General features: G+C 47.6%; 1 protein-coding gene across 1 annotated transcript; it reads left to right on the forward strand.

Moving 5' to 3' along the window:
• Positions 1-3,927: 3,927 nt before the first annotated feature.
• LOC102904584 (dehydrogenase/reductase SDR family member 2, mitochondrial-like) lies at positions 3,928-12,642 on the forward strand. Its single transcript, XM_076545026.1, has 8 exons — positions 3,928-4,119; positions 4,965-5,142; positions 5,761-5,862; positions 6,471-6,541; positions 10,723-10,774; positions 11,085-11,219; positions 11,990-12,045; positions 12,344-12,642. The coding sequence occupies exons 1-8, from the start codon at positions 3,980-3,982 to the stop codon at positions 12,453-12,455; spliced, it is 846 nt and encodes a 281-aa protein (XP_076401141.1). The 5' UTR covers positions 3,928-3,979; the 3' UTR covers positions 12,456-12,642.
• The last annotated feature ends 1,239 nt before the right edge of the window (positions 12,643-13,881 follow it).

Raw genomic sequence — 13,881 nt, forward strand, 5'->3', positions numbered from 1 at the left:
CTCCAACACCAACTGTAAATTTGGGTACAACTGCCTGTTCTGTCTCTACATTGGTATTACTTGATAAGTACCTCCCGTTCAGTATAAGGAAATGTGCTTCCTTGATGGGGTGGTGATTGTCCTAAGCAGACCTGCTGCAATGCTTCCCTTTGCCTAGTCGTGATCACTGACGTTTCTGATCATGGTCCATATAAAGCATAGGAAGACCAGAAAGAACAGCCGAGCATGTCCCCTGAACTGCATGCATGCTCCCCACTCGTGAGTGCAGTCTGAGAGCAAGGCATCAGTGCAATGGGGCAGACGATGCAGGAGTCTGGGCACCTGCTTGTGTAACTTGTCCACTTATTCAGGATCTCGTAGGCCTGGTACCTTTGCATCACTTCCTTCAAATGAAGAGTGGCTGCCACACCCTACCAACTTTATGACTACTAGAAACCAGACCAAACTGAGCGGCTCAGGTCACACAACACTTTGAAGCAGTCCCTATAATACAAAAATATGACCATATCAATAGCAGACACATTCACTTTTCTTATTAAATTTCAGTGGCTCCCACACGGCCTCTGGATGAAGTCAAAATCTTTGTGGCTGTTGACATTCTACAGCAGTAGTTCTCAACCTGTGGGTCACAATCCTTCTGGGGATCCCATATCAGCTATCCTGCATATCAGATGTTTATATTATGATTCATAACAGTAGCAGAATTATAATTATGAAGTAGAAAAATAATTTTATGGTTGGGGTCACCACAACGTGAGGAACTGTATCGAAAGACCGCAGCATCAGGAAGGTTGAGAACCACCGGTCTACAACCTCATCTCAAGTCAGTCCCTAGCACCTACTTCCTGTTCCCGGCTCTGTGGTGATCTTCTTCACTTCCTGTTCCAGGCTCTGTGGTATCTTCTTCACTTCCTGTTCCAGACTCTGTGGTGATCTTCACTTCCTGTTCCAGGCTCTGTGGTGATCTTCCTCTCTTCTCCTTGCCTCCCCTTACACTGTCTTCCTTGCCTGTTACCCAATCCATATTCCCAAACACCTTACTCCAGTCATCCTTTAAGAACCAGCTCAGAAAAAAATTTAAATCAATTCATGTGTACTATGGTGTTTATGCAACACTGAATACATCCATATTATTATATCACAGCAAGTCTGTGGAGTGTTGATGAGGGAAATGGTAAAAATATTTAAAATAATGGCAGTTAACTTAGTGACATGTCTTATTTTCACTTTCTTCTATGAGGGATTATTTTTTCAATTTAAAAATAACACAAACATAAAATGAATGATTTTTATTTAATAAAAAAAATGCTAAAATTTTTTATTAATATCTAATAAATGAGGGGAGCCACTAAGGCACTACAATTTTATCCAAAAGTGAATTCAGAAAGTTCACCTATGTAATACAGATACTAAAATAAGTTTGCTTATTAGACACAAAGCTGATCTTCACTCTGGACGAGGGAGATAAGCTGACTATTCTTCAGGTGACATGTATCTGCACCCTGAACGAGCCTCATTGGCATTGTTATCAGTTACTTAAAGCTCACTACCTTGTAACAAGTTTCAAGACAAGTCAAGGTACAGAGGACCCCACACACACCCCTCCACCCCACCACACACTCCCACCCCCACAGACTCTTGTCACCCAGAAGACTGCGTTAGACAAAGTAGTGGGTGTCGTCATGCCCCATCTCCCAACGGTGACACTCAACCCATTTCAAAGCCAGGCACATTTTGTCTTTGGCAAATTTTCCCTAAACTTTCTTATAAATTTTTCCAATTTTTTTTTTCAATTTTACAAAGAGCACATGTCCTTTTTTATAAGCATCAGTCCTTGCTCTAAACCACACAACACTAGAAGTACTCTTTCCTAATGAGTTCAGGCATCTACACCTCTTTCTAGGGGTTTTGTCTAACCACTGTCACCCCAGACTATCTCCCCTCCCTGTGCACCCCCAAATCTGTGTGAACCACATTCTGCCTCTACCACATTTGTTACAGTGTATATTTATTTTTCCGCAGGCCCAGCTCACACTGAGTGTTTTCAATACCAAAATTATGAGAGTCATCTTTGTTACCCAGCCCAGAGCTGGGGACACACACATACACACACACACACACACACATACACACACACACACACACACACACACACACATACTTTTTCTTTGAGTGGATTTAAAGAAAAATGGTGCATGTCCAGATTCTGTGCTTTTCTCTTGGCGAGGGTAGGAGGAGATTGGAGAAAAACAGCAGACAGAAGCAGCAGAAAGTGAAAAAGGGCAGGCGGAGAGCGCTAGAGACCCAGAGTTAGTTTCTGCTTCCCCGGGGCAGCTGAGGAGCAGCTGAGGAGGACAAAGAACAATTAGGACCTTAGACAGATGAAGTCCCATAGATTGGGACTAAATCACCTTCGGTGACATTCACGAAATGTGATACAGGAAGAGAAAGAAAGCACGCACGTTCTTTTGAGTCTTTAACTCCCTGGGAAGTAAACACCGGTAAGGAAGGAGGAGTGTAGGAGTTAAAGCCTGAGAAAATGGATTCCAGATTTGTCTTTAAAGTTTCTTCAGCAGCACTTGTCTGCTTTGATATTTACCCAAGATTTACTGAAGTCGAAATGCTTTAATAAGAGCCTGGCTTTCGGAGCTGTGTTCATAGCTATAGATTTGTGGAGGTTTGAACAGAAGGTCAGGTACTCAAAGACGGGGAAAGCACAGTGGCTCTGTACACAACGCCTGGTTCACCCACCACCTGAGCACTGCGCAGTCCAGGACGGCCACTCTGGGATAAATATTTTGAAACTAGAGCAGAACTGACACAGCTAACAGTTTGGGGAGAAGAGCCCAGCCTTCTAACTCTAAGAAATTTGACCCATGGACCCAGTAAGGGCCTTAAAAAATGTGTGTCAGCTGAAGCCGAATCCTTGTTCTTCTGTTCATTCCTTTTAGCAAATACCAACCAACAATGCAATGGCCAGCACCCGGCCCCTGCTAGAACTGACCAGTACACCACCATCACTCAGGGTCAGGGAGCTGAATGTTACAAGAAGAGCAAGCATAAGAGCCACACAGTTGTGTAGCAGAGACAATATGGCTCTGAGGCTCAGAACACCACCACCACCACCACCACCACCACCACCACCACCACCACCACCACCACCACCACCACCACCACCACCCCGGGCACCAGGATAAAAGTGAAGGGCCGTCTAGAGAACTTGGAAAATGCCATACCAGTGAAGCAAGATGTGTAGTGTATCCTAAGGCTTGAGACAATATCAAAGAGATAAAACTTGTGACCCTTAAGCAGCCCTTGAGCCACTACAAAGCCTGTTCATGTGTGAATCTCATGTCTATAATCCTCTCACAGCAAACCTGTGAATTATCTGCTCATTGTCCTAAGGAGTCTCAATGAATGGATGTTTGTTGAACCTCGGTATGTGCATGTAAGCACTTGATTCCCGATAGCCAAAAACATCCCAGTTTAAAAGGTTGGACATGGGAAATCTTACATTCATAAACATTGGACCGGATAGAACCACAGCCTCTTGAGTTGGCCCAGACATGTCCAACCTGCAACCCATGACAACTATGAATGCAAACCAACGCATTTATAAATTTTTCTCTTGGATTTGTTCTAAGCATGTCTCCAGAGACACCAAACAAAAATGGCATCCCACTGCCACAAAATCTTCCCTTCCCTCCCTGATCCTGACCCCCCATGCCTCCTCCTCACTATTGGCCCTAGATCACTGAGGGAGTATGGAGCAGGGAATGTTATGTCAAAGTGTTGGGTGCCGCTGCTAGACTGAACTTCCACCAGAGATTCCTAGACCATCCCAGTCTCAGCCCAACAGACAGTATCAAAATTCACCCCCTCCTTATAGGATCTGGCAATGTAATGTGATTGCCTTTCTCTTCTAGGGGTCACCCTCCCTGAACCAAGCTCGCCAAAAAGAAGAGCAAACAGAATCCCAATGTTTAGGCCTCTGATCCAGAGCTGGAAGAGACTCCCCACCCCTGTGGCTGCCCACTCTATGAGAAGTACCAGTAATGGAGGAAACTGCAGTCTCAAACTGGCCAACAAAGTCGCTGTGGTTACAGGGTCCACAAATGGGTGAGAGCAACCCTTTGGGAACTCGGAAGCTGTGGGTATCTCCGGATTTTGCTGATCTCTTTGTCTTGACCTTGGCCCCACAAAGCAAAGCCCACAAGGCTTAGGAGTCTGGAGAGTTCGATTCTACTTAGAAACTCCAAGGGGCCGGAGACAAAAGCAGTGCCAGATGTGTGACCGGCACGGCCCAATACAGGCCACTCTGTGATGAGCCCAAAGTCCAATAGAAAACAAGAATGTCTCACAGAGTAACTCATCAGAGGAAGGCAGAAGGGGTTCAACCACTGCTCCAAACTTCTGTTAGTCAAGTAGTGTGTAGATGTAATTCTGAACGGTTTTATTAAATAAGAAACACAGAGCCAAATGCAGAGTTAAAAGCCCCAGAGGTCAGAGCAGCAGCCAAGAGCTAAGACCAAGACCATCTTCTTACCCCTCGCTGTCGCTGTCGTCCTCCCCCTCTCTTCTATCAGTAGTGCTCCCTGGGCTGATAACGGCCCCCTCCAAGCTGAGTGCCTGTGAGCACTCAGCAACACTCAGAGACCTGGGTCAAGGAACTCTACAGTGGCACCCGCCCTTGGGGAACTGGATGTGGAGAGTCAGTTGTGGTTCTAGCAGAAGATGAGGCCAAGATCTGACGAGGGACACAGAGATCTGATTCAGCCAGGACTGATCTATCTTCTCTTTCCCATTCTGGCCATCTTCATCACCCAGAAGTAGGGCATGAAGCTAGCTGCTCTGGATTAGTAGAGAAAATTAATTTGACACCTCGGGGGCAAAAAAAATATAACGAGCAAGAAAGGGGTCAACCCAAGACTGAATTGTCACATCCTCTTCATCCTTGCCCACAGGATTGGCTTCTCCATTGCTCGACGTCTGGCCCAGGATGGGGCCCACGTGGTCATCAGCAGCCGGAAGCAGCAGAATGTGGACCGTGCTGTGGCCACGCTGAAGAAGGAGGGACTGGGGGTGTCAGGCACTGTGTGTCATGTTGGGAAAGCAGAAGATCGGGAGCGGCTGGTGGCCACGGTGAGGGACGTAGGCCTTCAGCTTCTGTGACCCACATAGAATACCCAGTTACAGACTCCATTGCATGAACCTGGGTCTCTTGGTTCTGCTTGGCATGCCCATAATCTCCCCTGAACAGAACTGATCAGAGAAAGGACACATTCAGGACAGGAGGGAGATGTTGGAGTGGGGAGCACTTTAGGAGTGAAGAAGCTGCATCCAGCCATTTGTTGAATACCCACCAGACCCTCCTGGAGGACCAGACCCTTGGGGAGGATCCAATCAGGGACAGAGATGTTATAGAGAAAGAAGTCCTGGTTCTTAGCCAGACCTAGAGTGTTCAGGAAAATGGAGAGGTGATCAGTATATCTCAGATGTGCTGATGTAGATGAGAGGTGTATTAAGAAAGGCAGGCTGGGGTGCCTGGGATTGGGAGGACATCGGAGGCAATCGGAGCGGAAACCCCAGCTTTGTCCAGAAGTTCGTTGTTGTCTCCTGAGAAGAGACCCAGTCATTCTCCAACCTTGCTTAGGATTATTCCTCTCTGGGACTGGATCCAGGCACATTCCCAGACCAACAAGAGCGGTGTCCCACTGCGACAAAAACTTCCCTCCCCCCATGTCTGCTCCTCACCCACAGGCCCTGGAACACTGTGGGGGTGTGGACTTCCTGGTGTGTGTCGCAGGAGTTAATCCCTTGGTGGGAGGCACCCTAAAGAGCAGTGAACAGATCTGGGACAAGGTAAGATCTGAGGAAGCCAGCCAGAGGCTGGTAGAACTTCATCCTCAGCCTTCAGATAACCCTCTCCCTGCGTAAGCTTGCTCACCGAGGAGCAGTCCTCAGCTGCCACACGGCCATGCTCTCTCAACAGCTCACTCACACAGGGCAAGGCCAGGTGTTCAGACTCCCTGAGCCTCAGTTTCCCCATCTGTAAGATGCAACCAAGAATGTCTAAGTTGAAGTTCTGGTCATCTAGAGAAGGGCATGTCTTTTTCCCTTGCCCAGGGATGCTTATTCTTCAACACTGGCCCTTGCAGGCTATAATCCCGAAACTCAGCCTTTGCCGGGTTCGCCTGATGATGTCTGCTGTGATCCAGATGGAGTTAGTACCCTTGGAGACAAGGGAAAGTATCCCAGACTTCAGGGTCTGCAATCCCGAGTCATCAGCCTGATCCCTTTTGTACTGAACCTTCGAGATGTCCCCCTGACCCCCGTAAATGCCTCAGTAAACTTCCCTTGGCGGAAGCATCATGCGATGTACACACCCTACATTGTACGTTTCCTGCTATGAGAGAACACTCAGCTGATTACATCTCTCCTCTCCTGCCCTTCACTTGCTCTGATTTCAGATCCTGGGTGTGAATGTGAAGGCCCCAGCCCTGCTGCTGAGCCGGCTGCTGCCCCACATGGAGAACAGGGGGTGAGGATCTGGAATGGGGGGAGAGGAGGTGGAGGGGGGAGTCACTTGTATGAAATGGGGAGTAGGGAAGCAAGAGTGTGCCAATAACACAAGAACAATACGAGTCTGTCTTTCAAACTTTGGAGTTACTTAAAGAAATGAAAGAACCCTATCCATTATTGTGCCCAGTGCCCAGAGAATGGAATGCAATGGCCAAGGAATTTGTCAAGGAGTCTTCTAAAAGGAGAATGGGGCCGTGGCGCGCGCGCGCATGCGCGCGTGTAGGGGGAAGGCGGGGGCGCATCCATAGGAGTTCCCACAAGCGTCCAGAAATCCAGAGATGAAAGTGACTTCTTTGGAGTGCAGGAACTCAGGTCGCAAGGCCTGGTGAACCTAAGGTGCCGCATGGCATCTCTGTAGCCTGCTGTTTCTCTGCCTTCTCGTCCGTCACAGGCTGGGGCCGAGGCCCGCCTCACCTGCTCCGTCTCGCCTGTGAGGGAGGCCTGGCACAGACTTTCTCTCATTTGATTTCCCACTGATCTCAGTGACTTGAGATGATTCCAGAAATGTGTTCTCCGGGAGTTCAGCGTTTGTTTGGGGGCAGAAGCCCCCTTCTCGAGAGCTCTTTCTCACTGGCTGCCTTGCAGGCCCACCCCACCTTTAGAGGCTGTCCGTTGTCAGCTGGGTGCGGGGACAGATGAGCGTCCAAGGTCATCAGCTACCAGTCTGGTTCTCACTCAGAAATCTGCCAGGCCCCTTCCCTGGCACAGCAGTTCCCCCTCTGAGACCAGCATCAGCAGTGTTCTGTGCCAGCATGGCGCTCACTCTGTAACTCAGAGTGGTAAGTGGAGGTTGTCTCTGGGCCAAGTGCTTTGCACATATTGCTTTAAGACTCCAGTTCCAGGGCTGGGCTGGCTCTGGAACGGTGGAGTGCATTCTCAGCGTACTTAAGGTCCCCAGGGAGAAAAGAAAGCGAATCTTTCTTCCGACCAGACTGCTTCCCTGTCTGGCCCCATGATGGCGTTCTGAGTCCAGCAAGCGCAGGCCCAGCACCTGGTACAGGCTGTGTGTTGCCTCTCTAGACTAGAGTTGTCAACTGTGAAACGCAACCAGCACTTCTAATTAGGACTCTCAAGTCCCGTTCCAATTCCAACACAGGCATGCTGTAGGATTAGATTGAGCCATATTTTCAAAAATGTCACGTTTGTAGGATAAAAAATGGCCACATGGTAGTTCAGAGGGTGCTCTCTGTAGGAGTCCAATGCAACAGATAAAAGCGGACGATGCCCCAGCCTGATACATGGATTTTTCTCTGTTTCCTGGTACCTGACCTGGGCATCTCTGCAGAACCCAGCTTCACAAAGCTAGCTGCAAAGGACTAATAAGAAGGCTGCATAGGCTTTCAAGTCAGAGGCCTGCCTTTGGATCCACACTCAGCACTGCTGTGCGGTCCTGCCATTTACAGTGTTCAGGTCTTTGTTTATCTATCGAGCAAGAGCTCAGATGACTAACGGACCCGTGAACGGAACTGACATGATAAAACATGCCAGCCCCCACATGAAATACAAAAATCCATCTATATATTTACTGCAGTAAGTAGTGAATATTGTTTGAAAGTAGAATAACCAGCAGCTTAGTTTATCACATAAGTAGTGCAGATATAATTTAATAATTAAACTCAGCCTATCATTTATAAAAATAGTAATTTATTGTTATTATTCTGGGATCTAAGCAAGCAAAATTACTTGCATTTTTTTTAAAAGAAGGCAGGATTTCACCAAATAAATTCCATTTAAATCGTGTCCTTCATTCTTATCTACTTGCTAAGATCCTAATTATCCTTCTTCATGACCCAATTTAAATGGAGCTTCCTGTATGCTGGAGAAAAAGGAACTCTCAACCTGAAATTCTATACTTAACAAATGCATCTCTCACAAACTCAGGGTAGAGTTACAGCAATCTTGGGTCAACTGAAGTCAGTCACTAAAGGACATTCTAGCCACATGCTTCCTGCCAGAGGAATTAGACAGCCAGTCCTTAAAACGCGTAAGAGCAAAAATTAGAGTGAATGACAGAGAAAAGAGTAACATGAACAAACAAAATCATCTATTCCCCAACGCAAAGATGTTTTGGAGGTTTCAGAGAAATAAAAACATACAAAAATAATTTTCACATCAGAAAGATAGAAGTTGAGTCACACTGTTGAGAGATTCATATGTTGTTTAGACAGAGCAAGAGTATTACATTTTAATTAGCTAAACAGCTCTATTTTACTTTCTGTACAAACAGATCCAACAATGTCCATAGAGGACAAAATATATTTTTAAACTAATAGATAGGGAGGTAAAACACAACAAACAAAAAATCCAAAAGAAAATGATAAGACAGGCAAAAAGGTACTGGGGGTGGGATTTGAAAATCACAAAATTGAATGTTAGGTATTAACCGACTCTTGGTACATCGGTAAACACTGTTAAAATATAAAAATCACCAGGCTAGGGCCAGGGAGGTAAATAAAGAGCTTGCCTCACAAGCGTGAGGACCTGAGCTTGCTCCACAGAACCCATATGAGAAAGCCAAGCTTCACCACTGAAGTCCCTAGCCACCCAGCCTAGGCCAGGAGGTAAGAGAGCTCAGATCAGTGAAACATCCCTCCTCAAAGACAGTGAGAAAAGACACCTGAGAAACGACACCCAAGCTTGTCCTCTGATGTCCACGCACACGTGCAGGAACACCTGAACACACACACTCACACACTCATGTACACACACACACACACACACACACACACACACACATTCAAGGGGAGGAGGTTGGAGCAGGAGCAAGAGACACTGGGAGTGATGCAATACATAAATACATAAAACCAAAGATTTATTAAAAAAAAAAAAAAACTAGTGCTATTGACAAATTGCCAGTCAAGTTGATGAAGGAAAGAACAAATAACACCAGGAATAAAGAAAAAAGCACCACTAGAGAAATTGAAGGCAATAAAAAGGCATTAAGCAAATGATACTGCCGACCAGAAAACTGTGATAAACACAAGCCGAAATTGTAATGAAACACAATTTTTAAAATTATATACCCTATCAACATTATTCAAAAACACAGAGGAAATCTTTCTAGTCTTTTTTATCTTATTTTATTAGGTTTTGAGAATTTCATACAACACATTTTGATCCTATTCACCCTTCCCCTAACTCCTCCCAGAGCAACCTGCCCCCTCCCAACTTCCTGCCCCTTTGTTTTAAATCTCTCAAGTCTAATTTGCACTCTAGTATACTCTTGGATGTTCGGCCTTCCACGGGGGCATGGTTGACCTACCAAGGGCTACACCCTGAAAGCAAACTGCTTCTCCCTCTGCCAGCAGCCACAGACTGCCAACAGCTCCTGGGCTCAGGGTGGAGCTTCCCGTCCACTGCCCTGGGTCAGGAGTCGGTCTGAGTTGAGTTTGTGCAGACCTCGTTCATGCTGTCACAACAGCTGTGCACTCATCTGTACAACTGTCCCGCCGTGTCTGGAAAACATGGCTTCCCGGTAGCCACCCCAAACCTCTGTTTCTTAAACTCTTTCAGCAGCACCCTCTTCGGAAACGATCCCTGAGCCTTGCAGGGGGGAGGTGTGATATAGTTGTCTCACGTCAGTTGAGCATCCATCCCCAAAGCTCTTGCTCTCTTCACCATGACCAACTGTGCGTTTCTGCGTCATCCCCATCTATCACAAACAGAAGCTTCTCTGATGAGGGGTGAGAGATCCATTGACATAAATGAAAGTTATTAAGAGTCGCTTTGCCAGGTGGCGGCGGCGGTGGCGCACCCCTTTAATCCCAACACTCAGGAGGCAGAGAAAGGCAGATCTCTGTGAGTTCACGGCCAGCCTAGTCTATAAAGCAAGTTCCAGAGCAGCCAGAGCTACATAATAGAGACACTGTCTCAGAAATAAAACAAGAGCAGGCTTAATAGTATGTCCACTTAGCATAACAATAGCAATCTATATTTGATTTTTTCCCCAAAAACAAAATCCAAACACAGATGGCCTCTCTGTTAATATAACCTGATTAACATTATTGAGGACCTAAGGAAAATGAAGATAAATCTTCCTACCAGGCCTAAGCTGTTCTCCCTCTCTCCCATGGCTTTCATCCCCAACACCAACTCCATTCTCAGGCACACACAGAATGCTGTTCCTCTTTATCTTGCCAGACAAGGTTCGGTGGTCCTGGTGTCCTCAGTGGCAGCCTATGTACCAGTTCCTGTAAGTATCACCGTCTGTGGCTTCAGTCAGGTAAGAGGAAACTCCCCTTTCCCACCCAGAAAATTGGGTGATGGAAATAACGGACATTTGACAGTGGCTTTCCTCAGAACTACGCATGTGCAAAAGAGGCAAATCATCTTCTGTCAATGCACTTGGCAGGAACATGTGCCACCTCTTCTGGACACTGGCTTCCAAACTTGATGAGCGGCTGTTACCGGGGTAGATTCCCTGAGCAGAACGCAGGAGACAGAAGTGTCTCTTCCTTGTCCTCAATTCCAGTCTCTCCATCTAGTCCCCTTTCTGTCCTCAGAGGCTGGGGGTCTACAACGTCAGTAAAACGGCCCTGCTGGGACTAACCAAGACTCTGGCGGTGGAGCTAGCACCAAAGAGCATCCGTGTGAACTGCATAGTACCAGGCTACATCAACACAGACTTCAGCCAAGTGGTGAGGACCAAGGAGGGATGCGATTCCAGCCGCTTCCTGGGGGCCTGCCACTTCCCACATATGTCCCTGCACTCTTTTTTTTTTTTTAATTCACACATACAATAATCCTTACTGAAGTTTCCCCTTCCTCCATGCCTCCCGGTCATCCCCACAAACACACACACACACACACACACACACACACACACACACACACACACACACACACCTCCCCTCTCCTGCAGATCCACTCCTCTTCTGTTTCCCTTCAGAAAAGAGCGGGCCTCCCAGAGACATCAACCAAACACAGTATAACAAGACCAGGCACCAACCCTCATATCAAGGCTGGATGAGGCAACCCAGTAGGCGGATAAGGGTTCCATGAGCAGGCAGAAGAGTCAGAGACACCCCCACTCCCGTTGTTAGGAGTCCCACAAACACACCAAGCCAAACAGCCACAGCATGTATGCAAAGACCCCAGTGCAGACCCTTGCAGACTCTGTGATTGTCGCTTCAGTGACAATCTCTGTGAGCCTGTGTGACCCCTGCTTAGGTGCTTCTGTGGGCCGTGTTCTCCTGGAGGGACCTGCACTCTTAAGCTTAAACCTTTGGGCTCTTTTTCGCTCAGATGTTCTGGTCCACAGCTTTGGAGATCCACATTAGAATCAAAATCAGGGTCATCCCGGAGTGTCCCACAGAAGCCCTTTCACGAACACACAGCATGCATCATGGAGAGCCCATGTGACTGTGTCTTGCATGAACACTACTCTAACTTTTGACCTTGCCTTTAGTTCACTGAAGACTCCGCCATCGAGGAACATTTGAAGTATTTCTATGGAATGCAGAGGTAGGTTATAGTGAGGCAGATTCCCTTGTAGACCTGAATTAACATGACCTCAGAACCTACATGAAAGATGAAACATCATAGCCTATCGCTCTTCAGGTTGTTAGCCATTCCCCTTTCTAGGATCTGAAGAGCCCCAAAGGCTTGAGGCAGCCTCTGTAGCTCCTTACAGGGCCCACAGCTGTTCACTTGTAGTTCTTTGCTCATCCCCACAGGGTCTTGATTCTGCAGTTTCACTCAAGAGCTTTGGGCTGATGGGGAGGGTGTCACTGTTTCAGCCTCCTCTCCTCTTTCCATACAGAGTGGGGCAGCCTGAGGACTGCGCGGGACTCGTGGCTTTCCTGTGCTCCCCGGAGGCCAGCTATATCACTGGTGAGAGCATCGCTGTAGCTGGCTGGTCCCCCCACCTCTGAGGGGCCTGAGGTCAGAGCTCAGGCTCACCTCCCCGCTTAGGAGCCCTGTGTGACCCTAGGACCATATGATGCAATATTTTTAAAAATAAGCCTGTGCTCCAAATGTGTACACTTTGGTTCAAAGCTTTCAGAAGAATAAAAGCTCATCAGAAAAGAGTTTATAATACAAAGCCATCATTAAAAGGAACAAAACAATGTCAGTTTGCCTGAAAACAAAATGTGGGCTTGGGAATCTTGGATAAAAGGAAGAAGGCACAGTTGGGCAGGGCAAGTGCTGGCTTTCTGAGCATGGTACTAAGTGCTTTCAGGTGGAGTATTTCCTCAGCGTTCCTGTGGACCTGGTCTCTTAATATCTAATTCTGCAGCTGAGGAAGCTGAGACTTAGGATTCTCATTCTCCCATCAGACTCACATCCTATAAGATCTGAGCTGGTCTACCTGCATCCCAGCACACTCCGGCCACACTGCATGCTCCCACCACACTGCATCCCTGCGCACTCCCACCACACTGCATCTCTGCACACTCCCGCCACACTGCATCCCTGCACACTCCCGCCACACTGCATCCCTGCACACTCCCGCCACACTGCATCCCTGCACACTCCCGCCACACTGCATCCCTGCACACTCCCACTAACCCTTAGAGAAAAATGTAAGCAAAAAGAAAAATATGGAATGGAATGAGTCAAAGGGAGGTATGGAGAAAGGAGAGCTAGAATTCAAGTGGGCTTGTTTGGAGACCACACCTGTCAGAAGCAACACAAGTCACATAGCACTCGGAGAGCTCCTACCCCTGATGCCAAACCAGTGAGTGGGCACGCTGGATAAACTCCTCAACAGCACACGTCATGTACACACAGGTCATGTACACACAGGTCATGTACACACAGAGCAGGTGTGCATAGACTGTGCTCTCGGAGGGCCTCAAGGACTCTCCCTTGACAAAAGAAAAAGAGAAGAATGACCACTGAGGAAGTGTCCACAGGACTGGCGTCCCCCACTGTCAGGGTAACAATAGGAATCCAAACCAGCAGCAGGACTGGTCAGACGGCTCAGTGGGCGGAGTACTTCCCACACAAGCATGAGGACCTGAGTTCATGTCTCCAGAACCCATTGTCAGGGGCAATAGCGCATGTGTCCGCAGCTCCAGCGCTCCTGTGGTGAGATGGGAGGTGGAAACAGGAGAGTGTCTGGAAAGACAGGGACCAGATCGCCTGGCATACATAGCTGCTCACAACAAAGGCAGAGCAAGGCAGAAGGTAGAGACTGACTTTGTTCTCTGCTCTCCACACACTCACCCACTCACACACACAAACGTGCGCACACAGCACAGCACACACACACATTGAACACACACACACACACACACACACACACACACACACACACACACACACGTATAAGGATAAAAATGTTTTTACCGGGCG

Source organism: Peromyscus maniculatus, chromosome 9, assembly GCF_049852395.1.
Source record: "Peromyscus maniculatus bairdii isolate BWxNUB_F1_BW_parent chromosome 9, HU_Pman_BW_mat_3.1, whole genome shotgun sequence".
In the NCBI taxonomy this organism is placed as follows: Eukaryota; Metazoa; Chordata; class Mammalia; order Rodentia; family Cricetidae; genus Peromyscus; species Peromyscus maniculatus.